Genomic DNA, 19,302 nt, shown 5'->3' with positions numbered 1-19,302 from the left:
TCCTTAAAAAATTAATCAAAACATTATACAACGTAATAGCGGTCCACATAATGCAATGTTGCCAAAACCTTCAATTTATGGCCAAACCTGGTATGAATTACTGTAAAAAAAAAAAAAAAAAAAAAAAAAATAGTAAAATAGAGTTGCTACAAAGGCAAAAAAAAAGGCAGCATCTTTGAACTAAAAAATTTCAACAACTTAATTTTCGTTATTATGATGCAGCATAAGTTATACTGCACTAGTGCACATAATTTTAATACATTTTATTTATCTTTACACTATAACGAACAGGAACATGTTACAAGCTCAGATTCTCATTCTCTGTTCTGTCTTCCACACCGTTGTCTTCAGATGCTGATTTCTTATTATTTCTGCAAAAAAGACATAAAAGTGCAGGAAAATGGCTTAAGAGCTGTTCAGTGTCTTAAATTACATATTATCCAGTTTATTAGAGTACACATTATTTGGGTACACATCAAAATTAATTTGCATTAATTTTAGTTAATTTTCCTGTGTTAAGCAAAAGTGTTACACAGTTGAAATGACACTGTTGAAAGTTGATTTAACTCAACTGTGCATGAGAGTTGGTGTCATCGGGTGGCGTTTGGAACTCAACTCCCACAGAAAGCACACCTCTGCGAACACATCCTCATGGATTTCAATCTTTAGTGTTACACAGAGTTTATTTTTAACTCTGGATAGAGGTATTTTAACACTAGATCCGAGTTGTTTAGTAACACTTTAGGAAATGCTAAATTAACTCCGCAAAGACAAAAACAAAACAAAACACCAGCATGGTGTTAGAACTGAACTGTTAGAACTCTCAAAGAGTTGATTTAACACTATAAAAACTGCTGTGTGTATGTGCATATGTGCTCACATAACACACATTAATCGGCTAACTTTCAGATTTATCACACACTGTCCGACACATAATTCAGATTTGACACTGCTATAAAAAAAGAGTGTCTTAAGGTCATCATCCATATCAGTAATGTCCTGAGAGTCAGGCTTAGTTGCACATCATCATTCCTTTAAAACTGTGGACTGGTATTAAGTCACAGACTGACTATAACATAATCCAAAAACTGGCACTAGGCACTGAAATTAAAACATACAGCATTATATTCTTACAAAGCCGTGGATTACCCTATGAACACTAGGTTCTGTGATGTATATAGAAAAAAAGAAAACTTATCATATGTGCTGTGTTGCTTTTCATACCTGAATCCTTCAAACTTCATGTTCCGATATGAGTTGCTCTTCTTTAATAGGTAGAGAAGAACGATGTCGCAGACGAAAGCTCCCTGCTGAGTGAGTTTTTTTTTTTCAAACATCAAACAGACAAAATAAAAGTAAAAAAGAAATACTGTTCAGCTCTTCTAAAAACACTTGTACAAAATATGAATGGTACTTACGGCACCCATCAAAGCCAGTCCTGAAGCAACACTGATGGCTGTTGGGATGATGCTGAACTTCCCTGCCTATGGAAACAAATTCGCGGTCATATTAAAGAATTAAAAGTTACATGTGTCTTTTATTAAAAATGCCAGATTAACATGTCATGTCAATTTGAGCCTTAAATAAGAAATAATAAGATTACAATAGATCTGAAATTGATAATCTCAAAGATTTTGACAGTGACTGAGTTTATGGCCCACTGATGAAAGTAGTACAATTATTATCTATTTGTTATTATAAACTGAGCATTGACATTCACCAAAAAACATACTTTATCAAGTTACTACTCACTATTGGTCATGAGAAATTCAACGCAAAACAATGATCATTTTTGGCTTTTGTTGACAGTGCATACATTTCAGCATTGCATGAAGTACAGGAACAAGAAGTAGCAGTCACAGTGAGTGACAGATTAAGAGCTACCGTTGACAGGCTGCACACCTCCAGCTTCTCAGCCAGGTAACTAACACTGTGCCCTGCTCATGTCATATGCAGCAGAAAATCACTTGCTCACAGAAAGATGTATAAAGACCAGTTATCGCCTCACTTCTTTGTTAAAATGACAATAGTTTGTTTTCTTGCTGCCAGAAGTCTGTGTGTCAGTCTGTGTTGTGTATTAAACTTCATTACGGTTGGTGCCAGCATATTACTAGACTGAAAACTTTGAGATTATCTCTTTAATCCTGTCATCTGGATAATCCAAGAACAGATTACAAGATTTTGTCAGGTTGTTATTATGCGTTTCAATGCTGTGCATTGAATTTATCACTTAAGTCATCTCACTTCACAATGTGGACAGTATTTCATGCTTTGCAAAATGCATTTTCCATACCTTTCCATGCACCATGATGTTAAATCGGATACCATAGACTTTGAACAGAGTTCGATACATCTCACCAGCGGCATTTCTGAAATACCGAGTGTGTCTGTTGGAAATAAAAAGGGGAACATGGAAACATGTGAATGCAAAAAATAATCTTTAAGTAGTTTATTAAATTTGCGACTTTTGGATTTTCTGTTTTCAAATTGTAAATAAAGTTATTTACACTGTTAAAAATAAAAGTGAGAAATATTTGTCTGTGCAACATAGTGACGTAGACCAAGACAGTGTCTGCAGAGTCTCACCTGAAGTTAAATCCCATTGCAACTGTTTTGTTTGAGATTATGTCCATGCGAATGAAGTGGTATTGTGGATTGCATTCAGAGTAGCTTTTGTCAAGGTCACAGTTCCACTCTATCATAATGCCAATGGAGGCTCCCTGAAAAACAGATCACGGATTCACATGTGGGTCCTAAACCAGTCATTCTCAACCACTAGCAGTCCTTGGAGCACCATCTAGTGGCCCACAGAGGTAGTGGCAAAGTCAAATGGTTCCATCTGATGTAATGACATTAGATGGAAAGCACTGTCACAAGATCAAAGGCAAAAAATAAACTGAAAGCAACCTGAAAGCGACTTGAAAGCAACCTGAAAGCAGTGTGTCAGTTTCTTACTGCACCCATCACAACTTGTTCTTTTAATTTCCCAGAAACAAGCATCTCACTGAGGGTAAGCAGAATAATGCATCTGACAGCGGTACAACTCTGCTCAGTTTCATTTTTACATTTTTCTGACCTTTTTTTTCTTTTTTGTTTTTTGGAAAGAAGGTCCTTGGAACTTGGAACTTTTTATTGCAATCAGAAGTGGACCTTAAGTTACAGCTCCCCTGAATGCAAACGTCTACACTACTGCCCAACAGGGCCAATGGACATCAGCCCACTGATGCTCGTTCCACAACGAGATGTGTATATACAGGAACATTTAATTAACACACTAATACAACTTTTTCCCTCCCAGTGCCTCAACTCAGGGCATCTGCTGATACGAGTGTTGATCTGATTAGTGCCGAACATCTGTATACGTCATCTACAGTGACAGAATCAAAATAAATGATATGGGAATTTAACAGGAAGACAAAGATGTAGGTTAGACACATAATTCATATACCCAATCACCTTAATAAGGAAAAAAATAAATAAAACAATAAAAGCCTGCTGTTTAAGATCTTCCATCACAGTCAAGCAAGATCTCTGTACATTTTAGATATTATAATTAATAACATATTTGTAATAATTTCTCATGTTGTTTATCTCACAATTCAAAAGCACAATACTAACATATGTGTTCATGTCCTGGAATTTGTATCCAGCTCGCCTGGTGATGTCACCCAGGCGAAAGATGGGGCAGTAGGGGTGGAGCTTCTCATCGTATCGGCATTTCTTCAAATAGGAGCGGTCAGTCGTTTCAAGAACATTAGACCTCACAGTAAAGAAACACACAGTAATACAGTATGAATGCTCACTGTTCACTGTACACAACTGCCTCCATGGTGAGTGTTGAACACAGACAAAGAGGACTTACTTTGAGAATGTGAATTTGGGAAAAGAGATAAAATTCTTGATGTAGATGGTGAAGTTTTCAGCATTCGTCAGCATAGATTTCCTTTAAAAAAAAAAAAAAAAAAACGACCAATGAAATCTGTAATTAAATGTCTTGGTGTCAAATGTCATGTGCTAATGTGCTGATATGTAACTGCCTAAAGGAACGCAGTGAATGAAGCTGCTCAGCTCAGATACTGTCATTGTCTTCAATCACAGAAAAGTATATTTTTCAGGGATTGTTTGTTATCTGTTTTCTAGCACTGTAATAAAACATCAAATCCATCAGAAGAGAGAAAGAATAATGAATAACTTTGAATAACTGCATTGTTCCTTACTGTGGTGTGAACCTTCTTTCAGTGGGACACCAGCTGTAGATTTCACAGCTACCAGTGGAGTTTTCATCTTTCCTTAAGCATCGGCCACTCATAATTCCTTAGGAAAACCAGCAGGATAAAGCAGCCTGAAGTTATCCAGTTTATATCACATGTCAAAGTATTATTCAAAAGACTCAGATAGTTTTGTATCATGTTGCATTCATTTTCATTTGTTTGGAAAATAACACAATGCAGAGAGAGAATTTCAATCAGTCAAACCTGATTTGCAGAGCACTCTCATACAAGAACAATGTAGTCCAAAGTGCTTTACAGACACACACACACACACACACACACACACACACACACACACACAAAAACATTTTAAAAAACTCACCCCCATGGACACACTATGGCTGCAGTCATATTTCAAATCAAATCATATTTCAGAATAGCACTAAACTGACTGATTGACTTAACGGCAACATAAAATCAGTGATGTTTCTTACTTACCATGACCAAGCTCTACTATCTTTCCTTCTTTACAGTCCTCGTCATCTCCACAGCGGCCTCCCAGCACATTGAGGTTCTGAGAAGAAATGAATGGGAAAAAAAAGAAGAGTTTAAAAAACATTCAACCATAAGAGATAATTTCTTCACAAGTCACACACACACACACACACACGCATACCGAATGAAACATCTTTTAGCAGCTTGCTTGACTTAGGAAGCAAATGTCCTGCATTGTGACCTCATGACCTGCTGCAGTAGTCACACTGTAATATGCAAATATCACAACTTTAGCCAGAATATGATAAGGTTAATTAAGGCCAAAAAATAAAAATACATTAAAAGTCAAGCATAATAAAAATTAAAACACACACAGCAAGGGTACATTTTGATTTACTATGCCAAAATAATACCATACTAAAAATGTGAGGTAGTTTGGCAAATTTTGCATAACCTATTATTTCCTCATTTTTATTGTAAAGTGATTTGGCTTACTAGCTTCTAGTTTATACTTAATGTTTGAAAGTTTTGAGTTAGCATTTCAAAAAAAAAAAAAAAAAATCTAACTCACTACAACATTCTCACAGAATATATGAGCATAACATACACTAGTGCAAATATATATGGACAACACGGTCAGCTTATTTGAAACAGTGGGGTACTGTGAGGATCCAAGAACACTCTCAAACAAAGGCAGACACGTGACTGTGCCTGTCTGGAAAATGATACATGACAGTTAAAGGCTCCTGCTCAGCTGAGTGGTAGTCTTTTAGATGCAGGGGCACTGCAACTGACGAGAGCAAAAAATGTATACAAGAGCAGTGCTTTATGGCTGTGTAATGCATGCATGGGCTTTCTTCCTGGCTGGTTTGCACTGAGACAACAGGCCAAGAGAGACTGAATTTACATACCAGGATCAGAATTTACATGTCAGCCTATGTTAAAAGTAAGAAGTCCTTTGTTATGATAAAGCACTGTGAAGAAAATATAGAGCAAAGCTATGCTGACTTACTGAAATCAGGAGAGGAACTATAGGTCAGCCATACTCCATATTATTTCTGTTCCGTTTCTCTGCTCATTTTGGACAACACACTGTTGATTCACAGCTTTCTAAATTACTGAGTAACATCACATGATTGAGGATCGGTCTATTTACTATATAGTGAAAATGGGGAGACTCCTCTAGTACCCCTGGTAATGTGCTGCCTCCTTTATCTTTGTAACATGGCTGGCTGGAATAGTTTCCAGATGATCAGATGTCAAATAGTGAAAGGTAAATAAAGTAACCTTAAAACAAACACAGCTTCAGACAGCTCGCAAGTGCAGGCCAAGAGGCGTTCTGTCTAAGAGGGTATGTCTAAACAGCACATCAAACTCCCCAGTGGGCTGGTGCTCACAACAGAAAACTCACTTGTATCCTAATGTTACAGAAAAACATGTTCATCCGTGTGATGAATTCTGATGGCCAAACAGCATGAGGTGAATCTCTGTCATTGTCTGTAACACTGAAACTCTTACAAGAAAGCAAGCCAAGTTAAAGCAAGTTAATTCCCTAAAAGACCATTCTCATAATACCAAGGGTAATTTAGGAATGATTGTCTGTGTAAGGCAGTCGGATCACATAATATATCATGGAAAAACTGTTGACAGTGGGTGTCACAAGACCTGCAATTATATTATACACTTTCTGTTACAGTCACTGAACATTCATTGAAATACTGCCTCTGTGGTCTGACATTCAGTCCACGAGTTACTTTTCCAATAAACTGTACAAAATATTCTCACCTCAGCACAGTATCCCAGCTTCTGGTTTGGCGTCTCTAAGAAATTGGTTACCACAAACAGAAGAGCTTCACCCTATATGTAGAGAAAGTACTGCAGGTTACATAGGTTTTACATTGGCATAGTACCATGATGATGATCACCTGATCCTGCTCCTGCCTGCAGACCAGTTTCTCTCAATATATAAACTGGAGCCACTTTCCCCACCCCTGCTGCCTGAGCACTGACACATCAGGAATTTGTTCACAATTTACTACTACATCATCCTGCACTGTTGCATGTTACTACTGCAGTTCATTTAAATCCTGCTTCAAATTCAAGCAGATGTACAAAATAAGTGCTTAACAAGGCAACTTCTTCAGTTTAACTGTCATAATTGTTTACTAAAGAAGAAAGAAATGAAAGATAGAAGTAGCCAGATCCTTGAGTAAAAGTATACCACTATATAGTGGTATACCACCACTATATAGTAGTATGCCACAATACCACAGTGAAAATACTGCACTACAAAAACTCCTGCAAAAACTCCTGCATTCAAGACATTACTCGAGTCAAATATGATCAGCTAAATTTATTTGAAATGTCAAAAGTGAAAGCAAAAGAACAGTTTGTCCTCCAGTTTTCAGGAAATATATGGTTTTCAACAGGAAGGATGTGAAAAATATGAAAAGTAAAGCTGTGAGACTAATGCTGTGGAGTAAAAGTACAATAATTGCCTCTGAGGTGTAGTGGAGTAGAAGAACAAAGTTGCATAAAATGAATATACTCAAGTAAAGTACTGAAATAAAGTACTTCGTCAAATGTTCAATCCACCACTGTTGAAAGACATGATAGTGCACTGAACATGCCTGATGTGTAAGTGAGGTGTACATAACCTCACCTGTGGTGGGATGACATAATCCTCCGGCCCCCAAACCAGCAGCCCAGACTCAGTAGTGTTAGTCACCGAGACTCCCTTCAGTTTAGTTGTGACAGAACTCTGAATGGACTCGTCTGTCTCTTGGTAGCCCTTCTTGCTAATAAAAACCCACCTGCGGGAGAATGCAAAAATCTCAGCTGTGAGAGGAAAATCTCACAGCAATGAGAATTCATTTACTTTTGTACTTGACAATATGCTACATTTTTTGTGGTGTTATATCACATAATACTATGATATGGACTTAAAGGTATTTTTGGGGTTTAGAACTATGTACCCTATTACAGAAACACTTCACCATACATTTTTACTTTGCTTTCAACTGAACAATGTACAGCGCCTTGACAAAGTATTCACCCACACTGGCATTTGGAGTGTTTTGTTGCCTCACAACCTGGAATTAAAATGGATTGTTTGAAGGTTCGCATCATTTCATTTTCAGAATAAGTCTACAGCTTTGAAGAAGTGATTTTCTTTTTTTTTTAAATCATGAAGCAAACAACAAATAGGACAAAATAACAGAAAACTTAAATGTGCATAACTACCTACCCGCACCCCCAAAAAAAATTATAGCTGGATGGGTTCCGATGATGAACAGCAACCTTTGAGTCTGACCACAGATTCTCAATTGGATTGAGGTCCGGGCTTTGACTATGCCATTCCAACACATTTAAATATTCCCCCCTAAAGCACTCGAGTGTTGCTTTAGCGGTATGCTCAGGGTTATTGTCCTGCTGGAAGGTGAACCTCCATCCCAGTCTCAAATCACTGGCAGACTGAAACAGATTTTGCTCAAGAACATCCTTGTATTTAGCACCATCCATCTTTCCCTCTTACCAGTTTCCCAGTCCCTTGTGCTGAAAAACATCCCCACAGCATGATGATGCTGCCACCACCATCTTTCACTGTGGGGATGGTGTTCTGGGGGTTTTCTGGACACTCTTCCATAAAGCCCGCTTTCAGAAAAGGTGTATATATACTGACAGATCATGTGACACTTAGATTGGACACAGGTGGACTTTATTTCATTAATTATGTGACTTCTGAAGGTAATTGGTTGCACCGGAACGTTTAAGGGGCTTCATAGCAAAGGGACTGAATACATACGCACACGCCAATTTCCTTTTTTTTTTTTTTTTTTTTGTTTGTTTTTTTCCCGCATGGCACTGTAAATAAGACGTATATAGTCTTTAACAGGGCACCTATAGATTTGTGTAAGTTGCTCAATTTAACACAGCTTGATTGGGGTAAAGTCCGCAGTCCACAGTCATACATTTCTGCATTAATATTATTCCCTAACTGATCAGTAATCAATAGGACGTGAATTCATAACATATGACCGGGGGTAATAACAAGGTAAAAGCCAAGACAGCGATTCACTTACCCAATAATGTAACCGATGATAGATAACTGAATAAGCCTGTACAAAACCCCAACTTTCTTGTTTTTGGCGATGATGTATTTTTTTGTTTTATAATCGAATAATCCGTTGAAGAAGCCCCCTGCCATCCTGCAGCTACCGGTAAAATGTCAGCGCACAATGACTTTCTCTCTCTCTCTCTCTCTCTCTCTCTCTCTCTCTCTCTCTCTCTCTCTCACACACACACACACACACACACACACGCACACACACATACACGACTCATCACCTGCGTCAAGTCGTCATCATTGGTCAGCATATCCGGTTCCGGTTACTTCTTTCAAAATAATGCAGTCTTTCTTGGGACAGGTGCTCATGGGTGGAAGGTTGGTGGTTTAAAGGCGGTAGTTTGAAGTGATGAAAAGAGAAACGGCTATCAGAATAAATGAGGTTGAGGTTGGACTTGTCCTCTTAGTGAGGCGAGCTAAACGCTAATGAGAGCATGCAGACCTGCACGCAATCACAACCAATCATGCTGAATTTAAAGCACATAATGTTTACCATTTTAGTTTTGGGTGTTAGAGTGTCGACATTTTTGCACTGAACACCGCTTAGGTTGATGTTAGTTTAGTTGCTGTACCGCCGTACTGGACATTTGGCCAAGTCCATGTCCAATGTACTGTGTGACACTTGATGGAAATGTTAAGTTCAGGAAACTCGCGGAGAGGAACTCCATCTGCATCGAAAAGCTTCACAGCTCTGAGGTGTTATCGCGGTAAGGCGTTGGAGCAGCATGATCACACAGGTCGTAGGCCAATGACAGGAGAGGTGAAAGAGCTTCAGTTTCCTGTGAGATGCGTCTCTGCAAAACCAAAAGTTTCCATGCAGATGCACTGGATGAAAGTATTCGGAAGTGCTGGTGTAGCAGTTGTATGGCACATTGTGTACCATATAGTGTAGTTATTTTTAAAGGGACACACCATCAGTTTTACATAAGGAGTTCAATGTAGTCATTGCGTGGGGTATTTTCTGCAATCTCTTCAACTCCTCAACTCACCCATGGATCAAATCTGTTGTGACACTAAAAAGAAAAAAAAATGGTGGATAATTTTTCATTAAATGTCACAACCCCCACGGGATGACTTGTTTCTTTCTCAGAATTTAACCCGTACACTCTGATAATATTTGTACATGCAAAAAAGCCATACGATAAAGTTATAATATGTAGTATTTCCACATTAAAATGTTGAAAAACTTTGTAATATATTTTGTTGAGCTGTGCACTTACATTGTACCAAATGTTTCCAACTATGTTCAAATCCAGAGAAATCTGTAATTTTACTCAAAATAGCAATAGGTTCAATTGGTCCCATTGTTATAAATTTGGAGTCAGTGAGTAATTGGATTGTTATTACTGATGCCTTGAGTCCCTGCTTATGGCAGAGCAAAAAATAAATAAATAAATAATTTAATGGCAACATAACAAACAGTTTTCATCTTAAACTTCTTTTGCACCGGAAAGAAAATGTTTTAATCTGGATTTTGTATATGTATTCAGTGGGTGTAAATATCAGTACTTTACCAGGTCCAGACTCGACTTTACTTTGAGTAAACAGGTTTTAGGTTGATCTATTTATTTTATGTCATTTAATCAGGCGATCTTATTGAAATAAGCATCTCTTTTTCAAAAGAGGCCTTAGAATAAAGAAAAAAAAAACATTCACAGGAACATAATCAGCAAACTCAATACAGCAAGAGGTTAGTTAGAACAATTAAATAATTGAAAAGATCAGATCACAGAGATTTACAACAACCAAGTTGAATGGAAGGCTCTGGTTTGAGTGAAGTTTGGAGCACATTTCATTTAAAAGGTACATTACATCCATGCATGACAGTACAGAATATCACTATAGTCAAGGACAGACTAAAAGGTTAACTGTGCAATACTTTCGCAGTTAGAAGAAAACAGACATCCTTTAACTCTATACAAACAGCCAAGTTAATTTTTGTGTCAATTGTTTAATATGAATTTTGAATGATCAAGCCAAATTCCTAAATATTTATACAATGCTGCAGGACTAGTATGGGTGTCATTTAAGGTTTTAATGGCAGGGTAATCAGAGTCAGTGGTGGAGGTTAAGAATAGCATGTATTAGGTCTTTTCTGCATTTAAAAATAGTCAGATGATGAAGGCAGATGATGGATCAGGGCTTGGGCTGGGGTGGAACCAGGGGCGTGTAAAATATATATTTCAAAATATATAAAATATAGGACGATAGTTGTTTAGGTTTAAGATAAATCACCACTTTTCTATAACGTTACTACTGTGGACCGATGCCTGTCAAAAACATCCCATCCATCCATTTTCTATACCACTTATCCATCAGGGTCACTGAGGGGCTGGAGCCTATCCCAGCTGACTATGGACGAGATGCGGGGTACACCCTGGACTGGTTGCCAGCCAATCGCACACAAAGACAGACAACCACACACTCACACCTAGGGGCAATGTAGAGTAGCCAGTTAACCTAATGTGCATATTTGTGGGATTGTGGTAGGCTGGAGTGCAGAAAACCCATGCAGGCACAGGGAGAACATGCAAAGTCTGCACAGAAGGGCTCAGGTAGGGATTCGAACCTGCAGCCTCTTGCTGTGAGGCGACAGGGCTAACCAACATGCTGCCGCTGTTTAAAACATCTGGTTAAAAATATGTGCCAACTAAGGACAGATCAAGGGGGCACTTAGATGAACAAGATATTGGTCAAGATTATCTACACCAGTATTTTTGCACAATAATCTACAAAGAGCTTTGTATGTATCTGTGCTATTCACCAGACCAAATGGAAGCGTGTGCTTAATAGAAGCTGATGCAGTGGGGACTCCATCTGCTGGACAGATGGAGGAACTGACAACTGTGGAATCTGGAACCATATCAAATTGAACACCAGAAGAGAAGAAATGGTGATTAAAAACTTCAGCTATCGATGATCTGTCTGTAATATAACCAGATCCTTGTCTGATTTGAGGTGGGAGGTGTTCCAAAATTTACTGGTACTGTCACAGATAGTGAGAGTTGACTGATAATCAGATGAGGAGGGTCGATAAATACAATACGAAGGAGCAAGGGTAGAACAGGTTCGTGATTTAGGTTTAGCACCAAGCCTGAGCTATAGTTCCTCCTTGTGACTCCAGTTCTGTGGTTACAGAGGGACCAAGCCAGGGAAGCACAGTGATGTTGTCGGGAATGAAAGAGGCATCTGCTAGCCAAAGAGTTCAGAAGTCTCTCATCCTCTTGGATCAAGTAGAGCTTGGAGTTCTGTTCAACATCCAGAGCCATTGAGAGACGAAATGAGTGGCAGCTGTGGTGTACCAATGAAGTTGTCCAGCTAATTGTAGAAGGCCATCTGAGTTAGCAAGTGGAGGGTCTACTCGCTGTTTAAGTACGATCTGTGCACTGGATGGCTGATTTATATAATTATGTATGTTTTAAATTGATTGAAAGTAAAATAATCAGAGCCAACATTTTGCAGAAGAGAAGTCATTGACTGAAGAAAACAAAGCAAGTGGTAGTGATAAAGTAGCAACCAACTGAGTCTCTATTTAAAGCCCATTTTGAAGCTCTTATCTTTTCAGTTTATTGTTGTTCTTTTAAGTTTATTTCAGTTTATTAATCGTGCTTTAGTGGTGTAGTCACTGCAGACATGCAGTTAATCTGTTTCTCACAAACACTAACCCAGTTCACGGGTAGACCCCTTTCCACCGGAAACATCAACAAGTTTCAGCAGGAAGAGGTCTGGAGGAGTCTGCCGTTTCAGGACTTTCACATGTTCATTGTGTAAATAATAAACATTTATTGATTTGACATGTTTGACATGAGCACAATACGGTTTGAGAGAGAAATGCATAAATGTGTTAGTCATTCAGCTGTTATTCATGTGAAACCAAAAGAAAGAATAGCATTGCTGCAAATAACCAGGCGTGAGGGTCTTGTGGTTTTGTCCCATGATGCTTAGAGGTGTTAACATACTAAACAGTCTTTACAGTGTACAGCCTTCATACTCTTCAAGGTGCTGACAATGAGTGCTGACTGGTGGATTTTCATTTTAGCCCTGTGCTTCATGTGTGTCTCTTCAAATGGTAAGTCCTTTTTTGAAATTAAAGCATGAAAAGGTTCAGTGAATAAAGTGATTGTTTTGTCAATTTAAGTTATCTTGGAAACCTTGTGTTTTGATTTTTGACTTTAGATATTGTACTATATATAGTGAACTATGGTTTTGTTGGTAATATATTTGAATATATTTAACATTGTTTTTACTACTGATTTCATAATCGTTACACAGTTATGTCCCCACCGAAACACACTTTTTTAAATTAATCTAGTTGTATTGGCATATTAAAGCTTTGTTAGTTTCCGTGTTATATTTTTAATTAGTGTCTGTAAGGTAATTCACAATTATTATTTTTATATTTAGTATTATTTCTAAATTAGTATTAGTTCTTAGCTCTGACTGAAGATATCTTGTGTTTCTCTTCCTCTTAAGAAGATGAATATGACCGTGAGGATTGTTCTGAAGATTTGGACTGTGAGAGGCAGAGACTCAGTGCTCGGCTTGGCTCCACTGTTCTCCTGTCATGCCACTTTTCAAAAAGAACCCCCTCCCAGGTGTTGTGGGTCCATATGGATGATGTGATCTTCCTCACATCTGATGGCCGTGTTAAGTTCTCGAACCCCAGGCATGGCCGGGTGAAAGTCTTTCCAAACCAGGGCTCACAGGGGAACTACTCCATCTGCATCGATGAGCTTCAGGATTCTGACCTGGGGTGTTATCGCTGTAAGCAGGGAAACGACTGTCTTGAAGTGAAATTGATTGCTGAGACAGGTAAGAGGATTTCTGGTCAAAAGGTCGAGCAGCAGCGTGTGCATACATGCAGTTTCTTCCTTTCCATGGTCACTAACCTTGTAAGTTATATACATATGAAAGGAGAATTAAATGAGCTACAGTTTCCTGTGAGATGCATCTTTGTAAAACCACAACTTTTCACACAGGAACACTGACTGAAGAGACGCAGCTATTGATTTATATATGTGCAGGCATAGCCACAATTCTGCTGGTTATCACTGGCTACTGTTGCTTGAAGTGCATATGTGAGTACCTGCCCTGTCTGGCACCCTCAGTCCACACAGCTGACACAGGAAAAGTATTTTCATTTGGAGGATAAATGAATTGGTTGGTTATTTAGAAAACCCTTTTTTTTCATTGCAGTGTGGTGTAATAACAGGAAGCAGGACAATACGAACAATCCTGTGGGTGCAGGTAATTCACCATTTATTCTAAACCCATCTATGTTGAATGTTACTTGGAACAGAGTTACACATCAGACCACAGGAACATATAAGGCAGATTGGTAACAGGTTTAATTTGCGCAATTATTGATCCTAATTTTTTGTAAAAACATTGCAACATCCACTGATCCGTAAATTTTCAACTTAAATATAGGATGTTTAGGTGTTTTATCATTTATGTAACTGAGAATGATTAAACGTATTTAAAATTATTGTTTATTTACCTACTGAGCGAAGTATTTTCCTCAGTTGTCCCTGGTCAGTTATCAAGGCGTCTTAAATTTGAATGAAATTTAGTTTGTCATGAAGAGTTAAACATTTGTTAAAGGCTATTTTAAAAGGAAATGTAACGCACAGGACAGTGAAAAGGTAGCCTGACAGAGCACATAGGAGGAAAATACTGATAAGTAGCAGAGCAGCAAATAAACAACAATGCACATCTTTCTTGTTAAAGAATAGCTAACCTGTAATGTGCGGCTACACCTACGCTGACTCTCACAATTGTGTTGCGTTGCACTGTAGTAGAGAAAGCCTGTTCATGTCTCAGTGGTATGTGAGAGACTATATGTCTCAGAAACTGTCCCAATTACTGGCAGTCTAAATAAAAGCTGTATTAACATGAATACAAGTGATTCATTTTGTTCAAACGGAAATACAGTTTGTTTGTTAGTTGTTAGTTAAAGTCCCTAATTTATCTTCTCAAATGGCACGACTATAGAGCTAACCTTGAGAGTAACTTGTGTCTGTTCAAGGGTAAAAAACATCTGCCTACCTGCATGGCTTAAGTTTACATCTTCTTTGTTTCTTCTGAACATAACACAACTTGTTAAATGGATTTCTTTTTTTTTTTTAACTGAGCCGATATGCATTTCTAGTCCTTGTGCTAAGCTAAGCTAACTTATGAATAAAATATGAGAGTGGTATTAATCTTCTCATCCAGATCTTGTCAATAAAGTAAACAAGCATATCTTCCAAAATGTCCAACTATTTCCTTAAGTGACATCTTGTAATAATTTACTGCAGTTGCAAGTGCTCCACCTGCGGAAATAGGCAGACAAGTAGATGAACAGCGAAGAGGTAATTATTGGTATAACCACACACACACTCTCTAAACACTAAAGTGACGCACAAGCTGAAGAGGACAGGTAATAATTCTCTTTTGGTTAATTTTAACATTTTCTTTTTCACTATGTGTTTTCTTTAATAGGAGAGGACAACCTTGTTTATGGTGTGTTCACACAGCTCTTCTTCTTCCTTTGATCCTCACCAGCTCATTTCATATTGATTCACGTTGTTAAAATTATGTCATTGTATCCCATCTGAATGGATCCTTTTTAACTATCAGAAAATGATGACCAATGTCCAGCCAGCCAGCAGGGCAACTACAGCAGAAATCATGGCAATCTCCCAGGAGTTTTACCTGACGTGGACAGGACTCAACCCACTCAAAGCACAAGCAGCATTTATCCAAACTTGAACCAGTTCAACTTTGAGAGGGTGGAAAGTCAGAGAACAAAACTGAGATTTCATACAGGTGCTTGATATTCATAAAAATGACTACAGTTTGTATTACTGGTGATGCATCATATCATGAGAAACCTGAATCATTTCATCTTCTCTTACCTCTCCAGACATCTTGAGCAGAATACGGCAAGCAAGTTTCAGTCGGCATTACTATGGTAAGATAAACATCTTGTGTTATTATCCATCATTTCAGTGCTGTCTGGAACTGTACTCATTCATTTTATTACACAGTTAACCAACGTGAACTCAGCAAACAACAAGCAACGTCAACGCAGGCGGAGAGTCATTGCACCGGTATTCAAATTTTCTTTGTTTTGTCTTGGATCCTGTGCTACAATAAATTTCCTAATTTACAAGCCAAATTTCTTATTTGCTTTTATATTGCAGGAGGTTTGGGGAAGAAGAAGAAGAAGAAAGTTAATGAGAGTGAGTGCTGACTTCATCTGTGGGGATGTTTGCAGTGAAATGATACTGTGTGCTGAACTGCTCACCTACTTCTTCCTCAGATTGTCAATACCAAAACCCAATTTACAACAGAAGCACAGAGCAGCTCAACCATCTGTAGAGAACCAAGGGCAGTGCTCAAACAGCTGCTGGGATCTTTTCAGCATCATTTCAGTTATTGAAAATTCATTTTGCATAAATATTCATGTATTACTGTATTTGTTTGTTGTATTACTGCATTGTATTTCGTTGGCTGTAGATCTAAAAGACAATTACTAATGGCTGATAAAGTTCATCATACAAACATCAAGATTATTCGCATACAATAAAGTATAATCAAATCAAGAAGTGTCGTCAAATGAGACAAACTTGTTTTTGTGAGTTGTGTTTTATGCTGAATATCCAATCAGGACTTTTTTACTATATAAATTACATTTACACTCTCATTTTAACTTGCAGATAAAATACACACCTTTTGTCTGTACCTCAAGTGATCATAAATGAAACATGGGTGTTTCATTAAATGAAGCACCAGACTAATCTCCAGAGGAACTCCAGAAAGAGGCTGATTTAGACACACAAACCTCATGGGGTGGCAGTTACTTAGAGTTTTGAGTCGATTTTATTCCCAAGTGAGTCTTTCCAATTAGGCCAAACAAGAAGCAGCTGCTTCACTCCACTGAGTATCCAAAGATGAAGGTTTACCCTACAGACGTCATTTTGAGGACATTTATTTCATTATCACTGCTTCTTTTAAGGTATGAAGCTCTTGCTGCTTCAAACAATTTTCAAGCATCAGTCTATGGCACAGTGAATGACCACACATCAGTTTGCCATGATGGGTTCATGTCAGTTTACATATCAAAGTCTCAGTTTGCCGATCTTCCTTTTACTATTTATGTTCAAGGTAAGTCAGACACTAAAAATAAGTCTTACTGATGACTGTGACACATAACTTTAAAATGTTTATTATGCTCTTGTTTGTGTCCAAATTTATACACAGATGAACACAGCGGATATTACCAAGCCATTGCTGTAGCAAGACAGTGCCACTACTTCCTGGGAGAAACTGACACCGTTGTTGTCTTAACAGTGGCTTCTCATGGTTGTTTTGTAACAAGACAAGTAAGCTAAAAAGTCTTTTGAACGTGTCAGTCTGTTTATTTTTAATGTAGACATATGCAATTGTTTTTTTTCACATATCAATCTTTCTTAAACATTTTGTTCAGTAGAAGCATATGACTAATCTGACAGTTGTCATCATGGCACTTGTGGGAAAGAAAAGAGTTGAAATTATCAAGTCAATACCACTCGTTTGTGAAAGGAAAATTAAAGGTAACGGTTCAGATGGACGGACAATATCATGACATTATGTGTTAGTTTGTCACTAATTCTCACTGTGTTTCCTACAGATGCGAACAAAAGTGATTATCCACTGGTAGCTAGTCATTTTTCCTGTAGTAAGGATGGGTTCAACATTACAGTCTCTAAGAATGCCACAGTCCCACCTCTGAACCTGGAAGCAGTCTCACCCCCTTCAAGCCAAGGCCACTGTAAGCCTAAAAAAAGATCCAAGGATGCGGTCACTTTCATCTTTCCATTCACAGATTGTGGCACTCAGTCCATGGTAAATGGCTTACCTCCTAGCCACAGTATTTAAACAAATCAGATTGTATTTATCTATTTATCAATTTATTAATTTTTACTAAATATAGCAAGTGTGGTTTTGTCTTACAGATAGCAGATGGGATTATGACCTACTGGGTCAACATTGAGTTGAAACAACATGCACAGAGGGGCTCTATATTTCGTGACACTCCTTTCCAGTAAGAAATCAACTTGTCTTGCTTTTCAAGTGTAATGGACACTCATTTCAATCTTGTTTTTGCTTTGTTTTGGTTTTAGTCTTACTGCACGTTGCAGCTTTGCACTAGCTCAAATTACTCATGTGGGCATCAGAGTTCAGGGGAAAAAGTATATGTCAACACTGAAGAGCGTGGGACTACTGAGAACTGAAATGAGATTTGCCAAAGGTCAAGTTTATATTTTTATTTTGTTTCTTTTGCATTTAATTCCTAATATGCACATAAATTGTTCATGAAAGTATTCTTTATTCTCTCATGAAAGTAACTTTGTGTCTACAACGTGAAAAATAATCACTTTCATTTTGAAAGGTCAGTTTCAAACTTGGAGCATAGTGAAGTCTTCTATAATATTTCTTTTTTCCCCCTAACCTTTTATCTACAGATTCCGATTACAATTCTTTCTATTCCCCTCATGATCCTCCAAGATTGACTGAGCTTGGTCAGCCTGTATACGTGGAGGTGTTTGTTCTCAAACATGAGGACAAGGATTTGATGCTGCTGCTGGAGGACTGCTGGGCAACAGCGACTGAAAACCCACATGACCCACTAAGATGGAACCTACTTGTTAAAGGGTGAATTCCCATGACTTTAACAGGGATAGTTTATCTTTTGGTAAACATGCTAACAAATTTAGCTGTTCTTCAAGTAAAGTTAATCTTTGAATCTAATCCAGATGTCCGTTTGGTGGTGATAGCCACAGAACTGTTGTGTTGCCAGTTGTCTCCAGCAAGGAGCTGAAGAATCCCTCTCTTCATAAGTGGTTTGTAATCAAGCTGTTCTCATTTGTGAAGCCCCGAACCTTTGAAAATATGGTATGTAAGAAATTTTCTTAATGAGTTGTTAGCTGTGGTATTTTTTTTATTTTTTTTTTTAAACGGGGTATTCTCTTACAGGTTTATTTCCACTGTGATATAGAGATTTGTAAAGGACCAGATTGCTCTCAGCCTTGCAGCAATGGTAAGTGAAGAGCTGCATCCAGTTTATCCCTTATGAATTCAGCTTGGGTTATTGATATATGCCTTTGTTCACTGAAAAGTCTTTGTTATTCCATGTGTTTCAGGGAGCCGGAAATTAAAAAGAATCACACCTGGAATACGACAAAGGATTCTTCACAGTGTTGTCTCTGGTGGACCTCTAATGTATCTACTGTAAATGACAAGAAAAATTACTCCTGTTTGAAGTCACGGTTGGAAGCAACTGTCCATTATAAATAAAATTATATCTTGATGGGCAAACTTTCATCCTCAAACAACTTGCTGATTTTATCAAATTAACCTTGAATAATGGAAGTTGTCAGATGCTACACTTTTCTATTCATGGTGCTTGTCCCAAAAGTCACTTGGATTGGTGGCATTACTAGT

The 19,302-nt window shown here is 37.9% G+C and overlaps 3 protein-coding genes across 10 annotated transcripts; 2 read left to right on the top strand and 1 right to left on the bottom strand.

The window, feature by feature from the left end:
- Positions 1-272: 272 nt before the first annotated feature.
- LOC124059948 (P2X purinoceptor 5-like) lies at positions 273-8,391 on the bottom strand. Of its 3 annotated transcripts, none has more exons than XM_046390431.1 (12): positions 8,242-8,391; positions 7,369-7,519; positions 6,492-6,563; positions 4,710-4,785; positions 4,218-4,314; positions 3,863-3,943; positions 3,619-3,760; positions 2,587-2,720; positions 2,294-2,387; positions 1,419-1,484; positions 1,225-1,310; positions 273-371 (listed from the first exon to the last, which is right to left on the bottom strand). In XM_046390431.1, exons 1-12 carry the CDS (start codon positions 8,301-8,303, stop codon positions 299-301), a joined length of 1,134 nt encoding a protein of 377 aa, XP_046246387.1. In that variant the 5' UTR covers positions 8,304-8,391; the 3' UTR covers positions 273-298. The 3 variants fall into 3 exon arrangements, with proteins under 3 accessions (XP_046246387.1, XP_046246388.1, XP_046246389.1); XM_046390432.1 differs by having other exon boundaries at positions 1,225-1,307; XM_046390433.1 differs by lacking the exon at positions 7,369-7,519 and having other exon boundaries at positions 8,242-8,382.
- A 4,404-nt stretch (positions 8,392-12,795) lies between these two features.
- LOC124059956 lies at positions 12,796-16,421 on the top strand. 2 transcript variants are annotated; one of them, XM_046390455.1, is made up of 11 exons: positions 12,796-12,901; positions 13,306-13,644; positions 13,812-13,910; positions 14,029-14,079; positions 15,132-15,185; positions 15,316-15,336; positions 15,454-15,642; positions 15,740-15,787; positions 15,864-15,926; positions 16,020-16,058; positions 16,139-16,421. In XM_046390455.1, exons 1-11 carry the CDS (start codon positions 12,841-12,843, stop codon positions 16,195-16,197), a joined length of 1,023 nt encoding a protein of 340 aa, XP_046246411.1. In that variant the 5' UTR covers positions 12,796-12,840; the 3' UTR covers positions 16,198-16,421. The 2 variants fall into 2 exon arrangements, with proteins under 2 accessions (XP_046246411.1, XP_046246412.1); XM_046390456.1 differs by lacking the exon at positions 13,812-13,910.
- Positions 16,422-16,713: 292 nt separating this feature from the next.
- LOC124059932 (zona pellucida sperm-binding protein 4-like) lies at positions 16,714-19,176 on the top strand. Of its 5 annotated transcripts, none has more exons than XM_046390389.1 (10): positions 16,714-16,983; positions 17,074-17,201; positions 17,309-17,411; positions 17,489-17,703; positions 17,814-17,902; positions 17,982-18,109; positions 18,324-18,513; positions 18,636-18,753; positions 18,835-18,898; positions 19,002-19,176. In XM_046390389.1, exons 1-10 carry the CDS (start codon positions 16,770-16,772, stop codon positions 19,091-19,093), a joined length of 1,341 nt encoding a protein of 446 aa, XP_046246345.1. In that variant the 5' UTR covers positions 16,714-16,769; the 3' UTR covers positions 19,094-19,176. The 5 variants fall into 5 exon arrangements, with proteins under 5 accessions (XP_046246345.1, XP_046246346.1, XP_046246343.1 ...); XM_046390390.1 differs by having other exon boundaries at positions 16,717-16,983; positions 18,615-18,701; XM_046390387.1 differs by having other exon boundaries at positions 16,718-16,983; positions 18,615-18,753.
- Positions 19,177-19,302: the final 126 nt, after the last annotated feature.

Source organism: Scatophagus argus, chromosome 5 (genome assembly GCF_020382885.2).
Source record: "Scatophagus argus isolate fScaArg1 chromosome 5, fScaArg1.pri, whole genome shotgun sequence".
Taxonomy (NCBI): domain Eukaryota; kingdom Metazoa; phylum Chordata; class Actinopteri; family Scatophagidae; genus Scatophagus; species Scatophagus argus.
This window is presented reverse-complemented; position numbering and strand designations above follow the sequence as displayed.